Source organism: Poromitra crassiceps (assembly GCF_964638095.1).
Source record: "Poromitra crassiceps genome assembly, chromosome: 14".
Taxonomy (NCBI): domain Eukaryota; kingdom Metazoa; phylum Chordata; class Actinopteri; order Beryciformes; family Melamphaidae; genus Poromitra; species Poromitra crassiceps.
This window is the reverse complement of record NC_139633.1, coordinates 13,283,000-13,294,742: the sequence shown is the minus strand read 5'-3', so window position 1 is coordinate 13,294,742 and position 11,743 is coordinate 13,283,000. Positions and strand designations below refer to the sequence as shown.

The 11,743-nt window shown below is 43.9% G+C and overlaps 1 protein-coding gene across 1 annotated transcript in view; it reads left to right on the top strand.

Moving 5' to 3' along the window:
- Nucleotides 1–2,607: 2,607 nt before the first annotated feature.
- kctd3 (potassium channel tetramerization domain containing 3) overlaps nt 2,608–11,743 on the top strand; it is a gene marked incomplete at its 3' end in the record, with an annotated part of 32,477 nt that continues 23,341 nt past the window's right edge. The window contains exons 1-7 of the mRNA XM_083650882.1: nt 2,608–2,993; nt 3,520–3,573; nt 5,952–5,997; nt 7,155–7,228; nt 7,383–7,441; nt 8,591–8,671; nt 8,892–9,059. Of these exons, the coding sequence (XP_083507008.1) occupies nt 2,923–2,993; nt 3,520–3,573; nt 5,952–5,997; nt 7,155–7,228; nt 7,383–7,441; nt 8,591–8,671; nt 8,892–9,059 (553 nt within the window). The 5' untranslated portion in view covers nt 2,608–2,922. The remainder of the gene's footprint in view (nt 2,994–3,519; nt 3,574–5,951; nt 5,998–7,154; nt 7,229–7,382; nt 7,442–8,590; nt 8,672–8,891; nt 9,060–11,743) is intronic.

The following is an 11,743-nucleotide window of genomic DNA, read 5'->3' as shown; positions in this document are numbered from 1 at the left end:
TCTCACCTCAGTACAGAGGGAAGAGCGTTTGTATTTGAGGTGGTGTACTAATGTAACTCCCTCTTATCTCACCTCAGTACAGAGGGAAGAGTGTTTGTATTTGAGGTGGTGTACTAATGTAACTCCCTCTTATCTCACCTCAGTACAGAGGAAAGAGCGTTTGTATTTGAGGTGGTGTACTAATGTAACTCCCTCTTATCTCACCTCAGTACAGAGGAAAGAGCGTTTGTATTTGAGGTGGTGTACTAATGTAACTCCCTCTTATCTCACCTCAGTACAGAGGGAAGAGCGTTTGTATTTGAGGTGGTGTCCTAATGTGACACAGGTTAACATTACATCTCTCTCTTTTTCTTCCAGTGATCCTGTGAGCAGGAGACACTAAGGTGTATCAGACACAGGTTATTTATTTATGTATTTATTTATTTAAAAAGCATCCCCATTAGCTGATGCCTGTGGCACCAGCTAATCTTCCTGGGGTCCAAATACAATACAATAATGCAATACAATACAAGTCTTATACATATATACACTCACATTTGTGTGATGTTTACAAGTTATAATACATGATATATATCAGATATGTGTAATATAACACATTTGCATTTTGGGTGGGTTACAAGTTACATTGTACATACATTTGTGAGAATACAAAAATGGAGTTGCTCGTGACCAGCTGGACTATTGATCACCTGTTAAGTAATGGGTTCTTAAATGGAATTTGAAAGAGGACTTATATTGTTTGATTGACGTATGTGATGGGGGCAGCTGTTCCAATGACTGATGGCACGATAGATGACTGTTTTTTTCAAGGCGTTTGATTTAGGGCGAGGTAACATGATTTTGATCGTCAACAGGTTAACATGCTGTCTCTCTCTTTCTCTCTCCAGTGATCCTGTGAGCAGTCCCAAAATGTGCTAACGGAATCGGCGGGCCCCACAGCACACGCAAAGAGGAATATTGAAGACCCTCTGAGAGCATCCCTGTGTTTGCTGGATTGGCAAATGCTGGAGCAAAAAAAAAAAAAAAGCAGACACAGGTTAACATGATGTGTCTCTCTTTCTCTCTCTATATTTTTTTAAATATAGGCAGCATGGATAAAATAATGGACTTAGTAAAAAGAAAACATTTAACAAGTAAAAATATAGGGATGTCTGTCTATCAAATGCATTGATTTCACTTCACTGTTCCAATTCAGCTGGCCCTAGTTACACAGGTTTCAAGTTCAGTGGGAGCTGAACTTCAGTAAGAAGTTGTGTGTGAAGTTTTGAGGGCTCATGAAAATGTAAACGTGTTCCGATTATTTTATTCACAAGATGAGACAAGAATATCGAATATTAGGTAAAAAATATCCCAACACCTACACAGAACATTACAATAATAATGTGTTGTAGTCACTGATGGATTCACCTATACAAAGTCTGCTAGGATCCCCACTAGCTGCTAAACACAGTGATATTCAGAGTCGATGGGTTAGGTTTTCTATAGATACCTGGTTTCGTCTAGTGAAACAACTTAAAATTCAGAAAGAAATAATATTGAGGTGGCTGAGCTTTGACCCAGACTTTAAGCCAGCTGCAAGTGATAATAGATTTATTCAATGGGCAGAGAAAGGAATCACAGCACTGTTTGTTGGTTCAGTTTGATAAGCAGGAATTTCCAGACAATGTCATAAAAATACGATCTTGTTCAACAGGATTTTTACAGATATATTAGAGTAGTTTTCCTACATGATAAACACTGTAAAAAGAGTCACTATGAACTTTATCCTGCGGAGGGCAGTAATACGCCTAGAAGCGTGCACACTGCCGAAGATCTGATAGAAGAAGAAAGAGCTGAGTTTTACTTTGAGTGCGCGTTTGACTCCGCCCACGTTGAGCCACTCCCCGATCTGTGTACTGCAGTCAGGGGCTTCTCCGCGAGTGGGGTAAAACCATGGGTAAAACCGCCCATATCTCATTAATGGGCTGACTCACCAAAGTAAAGGTGCTGCGGCTCTAACTCTATTCAGATGTGCGTTTACTGCGGTGGTTGAATCCCTGATCGTGTCTGCCTGGGCTGGGCTAGCAGCTAAATTCTAACTATGCTGAATGGATAGAACGGGGGATTTACCCCAGCCTGGCATAGGGGTGTGCTCTGTACTGGCTCCGGCCGGAGGTACTGGGTAGACCCTTCTCTTCTCTTCAGGAGTGGGAGGGGCGGGACCGGACAGCACTTGGAGAGCACTTGGTTGCATGCACAGAACGCAGTGCAACGACAACAGCGGTATAATAAAAAATCATTGCGATGTTTGGTTAGCGTCCTTTATTAAAAAAAAATGAAGATATTGGAGACACTCTCTTTAACATGCATATGTTTAATAACTGACTAAGCGCAGCCATGGAGTATTAAATGTTGTATACATTTATCGAGAAGCTGTCAAAATCTACCTACGAACACGGAAGCACGCAGAGGTGAACCCTCTCGCACGCAGCGCTTGTGTGCTCTCTGGACAGCCGCTTCGCGTTGCCAAATTACTGCGCGCAAGATGTTGTCCGCGATAGGCTGAAATAAAAACTATACAAGAAAGACAGTGATGCAAACAAGCTAGTTGGAAAAGAAAGGGGTGCTTGTGCTGCTGCTGCTGCTGCTGCTGGGCGGTTTGGTGGATAACAAGTCCTCCAGTCTCTTTGGCCAGCATGCAGGGGCTGGCGGAGGGCGACTGACGGACGGACTGACTGACTGACTGACTGCAGGAGTCGCACATAGCGGATAATTTGATGGAAGGTGGGACGAGACCCATGGACGAGACAGAGAGGCTGGGGACAGCAGCTGAGCTGGGGAGAGAAACGCAACGTTAGCTAGCTAGCGTTAGCGTTCGTGAGTGGACTGGGTATAGCATTAGCTAGGTGTTTGGACTGCATCATATCAACATCCTCCCTGGACATGGCTGCGAACGGGAACCATTTGACGCCCGGGATGGGAGAGATCATCCAGTTGAACGTCGGTGGGACAAGGTACATGACAGCTCCACCGTGGTCGCCTGTGACCATTTGGGGACATTTTAAACATGCCGAAGTAAAGCACACGGATATATGGATATACACTGTCTTAGGGGGGCATTATTATTTATCTTCACTCACTCACTCAGTCAGTCACTCTCTCTCTCTCTCTCTCTCTCTCTGTGTGTGTGTGTGTGTGTCTCTCTCCCTCTCTCTCGCACACACACACACACACACACAGTAGCTAGGTTTTCACGAAAATACATAGCCTAACGTCATTGTGCGTTTATAAACGAACAATATTAAGATATTGGCACAAGTAGTTACATGACATCTCCACCACTCTGGGGGGGTGGGGGGTAATTTGAATTTACATTTGCACTGGCCTCACTTCTGTCCATAATCTAGTGATAGTAATGACTGTGTGTCACTGTGTCCTGGCAGTGATAGTAATGACTGTGTGTCACTGTGTGCTGGCAGTGATAGTAATGACTGTGTGTCACTGTGTCCTGGCAGTGATAGTAATGACTGTGTGTTACAGGTTCAGCACCTCCAGACAGACTCTGATGTGGATCCCAGACTCTTTCTTCTCCAGGTGGGTTGAGTGATGTGATGTTGACCTCCTCTCTAAACAGCCTAGCTAGTAGGCTGCACACAGTGGCCCTGGGCTGTGTGTGCAAGTGCTATTCCCCACCATGAGCATTACCTTCTGTCATCTCAAGGAGATTAGCACCTAGATTAGATTACACATATCGAATGCAGTATTGCTCGCTGAAGTTCAGTGTTGGAGCATATTGGGAGGACAATGGGTTTGGTAATGAACCATAGAAAGGGAACTGAAATGTGTCTGTACAACCATTTGCGTGGTATTGCAATGCACTGTCAATGCAGGAGCCCTTAAACATGTTCAAAAAGGCACCCAAGCTGAATAAATTTAGCCTTTCTAGACTCCCCCTGTGTGACTTTGGCTAATTAACGTTAAGCTATGCTAGCACTATGGCCCGTTCCTTTATCGCGAACAAACTGGGATGTAGCGGTTGAATGACGTCACATCCGTTTTGGTAGCGTTCCATCTGCAGAACACTGGGAGCTGGGAAGTTCACCGTTGAATTGCGTCACATCCGTTTAAACGAGTCAGCTCTTGGTCAGATCCGGTCAGATCCAGTCGCTAGCCAGGCTAGACATTGTTCATAACAAGGCATTTCGCGCATACAAATACTGCAGCCAGCAACATGTCCACACACATAGAAGATAGACAGTGCTGTGTGTACAGCTGATTTAATCAGACACAAACAAGACAGAAGTGCTAATAAACAGCATCTACTACAGTTATAACTACTGTTGTTGCGCGGAGCGAATGCTCTGTTTGGTTTAACCTGGTCTCGCTTGTCAGACTCTCTCGCTACAACGGGGGATCCAATCGTTTTCAGCGTATAGCAACGAGCTAGTGTTGTTGATGTTGTTTCACAGCGGCGCTGGCATTTAAGATCGACAGATTCCACACGACACACAGTGGCAGATGCATTTGAGATAGACAGATTCGTCACAGAGGGAGCGGAAAGGAAATCCATATATGGTCGCAGCCGGTCAGTCAGAGCGGATCGGAGCCAATGGCAGAGCTTGCAGGGAGCGGAAAGGGATTTTCCTCCGCTGGCGACTGAAATGGTCGCCACCAATGGCAGAGCTCATACCAGCATCCTGTTTCCATGCAGCCAGACTCCTCTCCCAGAAGGGAGGGAAGTCTGGCAAGCCAGACTAGTGCACGACCCTTCATTTCTTACATGTTTGCTATTTTACTGTGGTGAAATTCTCTGCGTTTAGACTTGTGTTCACCAAATATTCAGTACTAGCATAGCATTGGTATTGATGCATCTGTTGTTTTAAAATGGTTCTTATTTGCACACTGTCAGTGCAATCTATAGACTAAGTTTTGATATATTGGCCTTGTACTTGTTTGTTCTGAGTGTCAGGTAGCCTAGAGATGATTATTTTCATCTTCGTTAACCATCATGGTAAAATTGTGCAGCATTTGATTTGGTCTCTTTCACCATTTAATGAATGGATGTAGGGCTGCTGTCCACTGCTGGGAGTGAAACAGGTGGTTGTTGCTGGGCAGTAATACCAGAGACCTTTAATATTAGAGACACCCCACTCCTGGCTCCACCAATTGTAAGAAATTGAACTCTTCCGGTCTCCTAAATGGGTGTGGTTCTTGGCTTGTGATTGGCTGTCTGTCAATGGTATGAAACTTCATTGGCTGACCAGTCTCGTAAGGGGGCGTGGCAGTGGCAAAACCTCCGTGGCAGAGATACAGGAAGTGACTGCAAGTTGGGGTGTCTCTGTCTATATTAAAGGTCTCTGGTAATACCATGGCATGGTCGTAACTGACTCAAACACAGCCTGAGCTCGCAGTTTGACAACAGCTGACGAAGGAGTGCTAATGCCTGCCTGTCTGTCTGTCTGCCTGCCTGTCTGTCTGCCTGTGTCTGTCTGTTGCCTGCCTGTCTGTCTGCCTGTCTGTCTGTCTGTCTGTCTCTGTCTGTCTGTCTGTCTGTCTGCCTGCCTGCCTGCCTGTCTGCCTGCCTGCCTGTCTGTCTATCTATCTCTGTCTGTCTGTCTGCCTGTCTGTCTATCTGTCTCTGTCTGTCTGTCTGTCTGTCTGTCTGTCTTCCCCCCAACCGGCTGCAGTCACTCATTCTTTGACTCCACCCCTTACTTACACACCTAAAATGGAAAACAATGATTCCTTCTCCACAGAATATGATACTATGGTACTAGTCCATAGAGTACAGAGTCAACAGTCAGAAAAACAAACTGCTGCAGGCCGACGTACAGTAACAGAGCTGTGAGATAGAAATGAGAACTGCTTGGGTTAACTGGAGCTGTGTGTGTGTGTGTGTGTGTGTGTGTGTGTGTGTGTGTGTGTGTGTGTGTGCGTGTGCATGTGCGTGTGTGTGTGTATACGTTTTCCAGTTTGCTGAGCGGTAGGATATCAACTCTTCGGGATGAAACTGGAGCTGTACGTATAGCATTGGTTGCTTCTTATTCCACCAGACAGGACATCATCTTCAGGCCAAATCCGACCCTCCCCAAAAACTTATTGGAATTTAACAGATGTTTGTTTTTATGTGTGTGTTTTTTGCATTACAAAATGCATCATCTGTTCTGTTATGATGTCATGATTTGAGATGTCATTCTTACGTTTATCAAACAAACACATTATGACATTAAACTAAAATCCATAATTAAATTTCATCTATTTGCATTTCATCATGTTTCAATAGAGAGGCAAAGTGACTGCCTACTTCCTGCTTCAGCAGTGTACCAAAGATTTTCATCCGCCATTTATTTTCCCATACACATTTCATAACATGCTTATAAACATAGTTTTACTTGTTCAAACCAAACGGTTCAGATATATTTAGAAACGGGAGAGATCACATAACATTTCACTCGGACCAAAACGTTAAAAATTGCGGATTTAAAGAAAATATTTTTTCAATGTTGTTGTTTTTTTGTTTTGGCCTGAGTGAAATGTTGTATGGTCTCTCCCGATTATAGTGTTTGCTGAACGGTTTGGTTTGACGAAGTAAAACTATTTTTATAAGCATTTTACGAAATAAATGGCGGATGAAAATCTCTGGTACAGTGCTGAAGCAGGAAGTGACGTTCACTTTGCCTCTCTCTACTGCTGGGCTGGATGCACACTGCAACATTTTGATCACAGGCTTAACCGCATAGATACAGAGATTAAGAACATGTAAGTGAACCTTGGTGTTGTATTGAATGAAAACATATACAGTATCTTTGGAATGGCTGTGTTTTAGGAATAATAATAAAAAAAAAGCCTCATTTTCAGATTCATGATCAACCCCCTAGGCTCAGAGATAGACACAAACACTCAGTCAGTATAACTAAAAAATATTCACATCACCATAATAGAAAACTGTCAAATCAACATAATTGGATTGACAAGGTTTTCATTTATGATGCATTTTTTCTCACAGGCGAATCATAACCGTTTGGTTGATGAAAGAGTCCATCTTTAAAGAGAAACAATGCCTTTTCACAAATCTCTTTTGTACAATGGTTCATGAAGACCTGCATCTTACTGTGTGCTCTTCTTCTGCTTCATGAAGACCTGCATCTTACTGTGTGCTCTTCTTCTGCTTCCAGATATTTATTGACAGGGACCCTACAGCCTTTGCACCCATCCTGAACTTCCTCCGAACCAAAGAGTTGGACTTGCGGTAAAGAGTCATGATGAACAGCCTATGTTCTGTTTGGTTGGAAACATTCAGATGTCAAATGTCATTGTCAATGTCAAATGTCTTTGTTAGGAAGTAATCCTATATGGTTATGGCTGCTGTTTTACAGTGTTATGCTTTTTCTTTTTCTTGGCAGAGGTGTGAATATCAGCATTCTGCGACACGAAGCAGAGTTTTATGGGATAACTCCTCTAGGTATGTTCCTGCAAGAAGTCTTAAGAGCGGTTAATGGAGGTAGCCAGCGAAGGAAATAAAAACTAATATTTTGGGGGCACTATCTAAAAACTGAAGGCATTTACAAAATTGTGGGGGCACTTTAAAAAAAAAATGAATTATTGCATAACATTGCTCAAGTGTAGTGTGACCAACAGCACTGTTTGTGTGAGTGTGTTCTTCATCTTCTTCTGGCAACCAGCTTTCAGGTGCTGACTGTGTGTTAGAGATGGAAAGGGAAATTAAATTAATTGAATGAAACTGAAATTATCGAAATCTAGGGGGCAATTTTTGCCCCTGGATCATGGTTTTTAGGGGCATTCTGAGATTTCTTGGGGCAATTTGCCCATGCCCTGGCTAAATTCCTACAATGACCGTAGCAACCTTCTTGTTAGCACAGATACAGTATTAGTGATTCTAGACATTAGGGAAACCTCTGGGGAAAATAATGTACCTGTCCTCTGGCCCTCTTTGGTGAATGTGTGTAAAACATCAAATAAAAATATCATCACAATTCCCCTCTACACTCTCCTTCTTGTTGTGTCTGGGGCTGGCAAATGTCCCACTTATCAAACATTGTTCTAAATTAGATACGTGTCCAAGGTCAAAACCTTTCAGTTTCATAATAGCCCGCTCCTGTTGTACTTCCTGTTTCAATGTGTTTGAACTTCCCTGCATTGTCTGTGTTCAGGAATGGGAAAGCTATCAAGATGTTACTTTATGATTACTGATGATCACCTGCATTAAGTCATAATCGGGAACAAAATTAACTTGGTAACATAACCTAATTTCAGATACCTCTGGTTTGAAACCATTTATTCTAATAGCCAGATGTGACCGTAGTTTGGATATTGTTATTATTGATTTATAATCATCTGACACTATTATCTATTACATATTCAGATTTTCTTTTAATCTACATAGCAGAATTTTCAATTAGAGACAGATTTTCCTGAGTAATCCAATATGTAATCACTATTTTCCAAAAATAATCCTCTCATCATATTTTCAGTACCTTGAGCTGATTACAGCTACCAGATTTTCATAAAATGATTTATTTTATTTTTTTGATATATAAACTGTTACTCATTGACTTGGTGTGTGTGCATGTGTGTGTGTGTGTGTGCGCAGTGCGACGCCTCCTGCTGTGTGAGGAACTGGATCGCTCATCATGTGGTAGTGTTCTCTTCCACGGCTACCTCCCGCCCCCAGGTAAACACATGGGACTAGTTCATTGGCTGATTGGAGGTTTGATTGACACGTCAGTGTATTCTGCTGATGCTGCAACAGAAATAGTGGCTATGAACACACAAATCCAGATTGTAATTGGGTCTGCTGCCTTATTCCATGACTGAACACAAGCCACAAACAGTAGTACCTAAGTTGGGGAGCTCCACATTGGCATTCATTTCAGTGTCTCTTTACTCCACAGCCATCCCAGCCCGTAAGTCAAGCCCCCCCGCCGCAGCCTCTGCCTCTGCCTCCGCCCTTGAGGAGCGGCCCGGTCCAAGTGGAGCGGAGGGGGGCTTCCCTCGAACCGGTCCCCCCGCTCATCCCTCTCTTCCCGGCCCTCCTGGGACAGAGGACCCCCACAGACTGGGTGAGTAGACCAGGACCCCAAACCTGGCGCGGTGCATTTAAGCGGTGTCTGACATTGACTTGTTCACTCACTCACTGAGGGCTGGCAAACAAACAACATGTTGCTGCCAAGAATATTTTTTTACTGGCCAAAGTACAGTTTACAGCGAAATATGTGACCCTTCCTGTTTTCAGTTGTATTTCACCTAGAACAGGGGTGGGCAACTGGTGGCCCGCGGGCCACATGTGGCCTCTGACCTCACTCAGTGTGGCCCCTATACTAGGTCAATTAACTCATTGAATGCCATGGACGGACATGTTCGTCATTTCAAATAGTAACGTAGAGTGCCAAGGACGGACATGTTCGGGGCGGGGCGGGGCGGGGCGGGGGGGGGGGGGGGGGGGGGCACGCAGAGCAGCACGCAACACCCAGACAGACCCAGGCAGCAGGACAGGATTGACAAACGCAAGCCAGAATATCCGATGCCCACCAGCAGCAAGCTTCAGAGTCAGTGATGTGCTTGAAATGTTTAATTTCACAAAAGGCCAATTATCTCAGCTTCTAGAAAAAAATTGCTGTTTTTGGATGAATCAAGCTATTTTCTCCGGCTCATAACTAAAGAACGGAAAATGGGATCAATATACTTTTTTTTGCAGATGATAGAATAGAGTCTCATCGTTCTTTGTGCGTGTTCAGTGTTTACATAGTAATATCACACAATATTCTGTGGGCCTCGAGAAATCACTGAAAACGCTCTGAAACTCTGGCACTGGGAGCGTCCGTTCTCCAAAAGTGGCTGGCACTCAATGAGTTAAAAACACTTTTTTTTATTTTTTTATTTTTTTTACAGTGTGGACGTTTTTGGTTAGGTTAGACCACCCAAATCTGTATTTTTATTTTACTATACATCCCAGAACATGGTGCTAATGGCGTTAGCATTGTCCATCCACATACTGTTAAAACGTTAGCATTTGAGCTAACGCTATTGTATCAAACTATATCCAGGATGCACATTGCACATGCGACATTACTAATCTGATTAATATGACATATTTGGGTGATGTACCCCATCAAATTAATGTAGCAGGCTGTTTTAAAGCTAGAGCAAAGTTTCTGGTGTCATCTGAATGGAAGAATTAGTCAATGTGAATATAAAAAATATAAATGTTGGTATAATAAACTTTGATTACCAGTCCTTTTCATCAAATTAGTAGCTATAATTGGGAGTGATGGTGTTACAGTAGGCTACTGGTGGAAGTGCACGGTCACAATCTGGCCCTCTGGTAGCGAGGACATTTTTTGCGTGGCCCTCTCTATCATCAAAGTTGGCCCATCCCTGACCTAGAATGTCGTACCTCATGGAATAAGTTACCGTGTGTTCATTTAACCCATTGATACCTGATGCAGCATTTGCGTGTATATCCCTCATTTGTGTGTGTATCCCTTTAAGACCGCGGTCTTAAAGGGATACACACACAAATGCTGCATCAGGTATCAATGGGTTAAAACCTGCTCGCCTCACACACACATTTACAGTATACATACTGTAATACCAAGGCATTGAAATGTAGTGTGATAAAGTGACTGGCCAGGTGGCCCTTAGGGATGCAGGTGTCATTTCAGAGGCTCCCTATAGATGGCTCCCTACTTTTTTGTGCCGTGAAATCACTCTTGTGAGGATGATGTTCCTGTTGTTGTTTTTGGCCGGTGTGTGCGCATGCGCCACTCGTCCATACAATTTGAGCGCCAGACCTGGCGCCAGACCTGGGGACAAAGCTGCTTGCCGAATCTGGTCTGGTCGTCCCACTGGTCACCGCTGTACGGCGCTGTACTCCGCTTTCAAGTTCTTGCCATGGGGGGGGGGAGGGTTCGTCCTGCCTACAGTTGTTTCCAATGACCACAGAGCGTGTATAGAGACAGAGCGTGTATAGAGAAAGTGACCACAGAGCGTGTATAGAGAAAGTGACCACAGAGCGTGTATAGAGAAAGTGACCACAGAGCGTGTATAGAGAAAGTTGGGAGCGTTAGAGAAAGTTGTGCGCCAAAGCAGCGCTGGCGTCCCACAGCTGCTGAGCTAACGTTGTTTTAAATCTGCTTAGTTGCATATTGTGGGCGGACCAGCGTTCTTCTTCCAGCGTTTACTTTCTATCTGCTCCTTGTGTTTGAAGCACATTCACTTGGCTATCCTGCATCTCTTTCTACACTCTGTGGTCACACTCTCTGTGGGTCAGACAGACAGCAGTTTCGCTTGCTAGCCTGCATGAAATGCCTCAGAAATTAGTTTATGTTTATTAGTTTAATAAAAAAGTTTATTTATCCACCTTTTTTTATATAACAGCACGATGTAAGAAAACCGCCTCAGAAATTTGTTTATCCACTTTTTTGACCAGTGACCACTACAGCACTGCTCCACAGAAAAGAAAGAGCTGCATGACGTTTATAATTGATGAATGGTAGTGTAACGATCCGCTCCCGGGACCGTTAATGAGGAAGGAGAGGAGGCGAATACTTGGCTTGCAATTCTGTGCGTTTATTCCATTACACCGGGCCACTATCGGCTATGACCCACGCCTGGTTACAGGAGACACTCTCCCTAGCATCCATCCACCAGCACGCTCTCAGCAGACTCTCGTTCTATCTACCTTAAGCTTGTTTTATACTCACCATGGGGCGCGAGCGTCAAATGACGTCAATGTGTTGGTCGC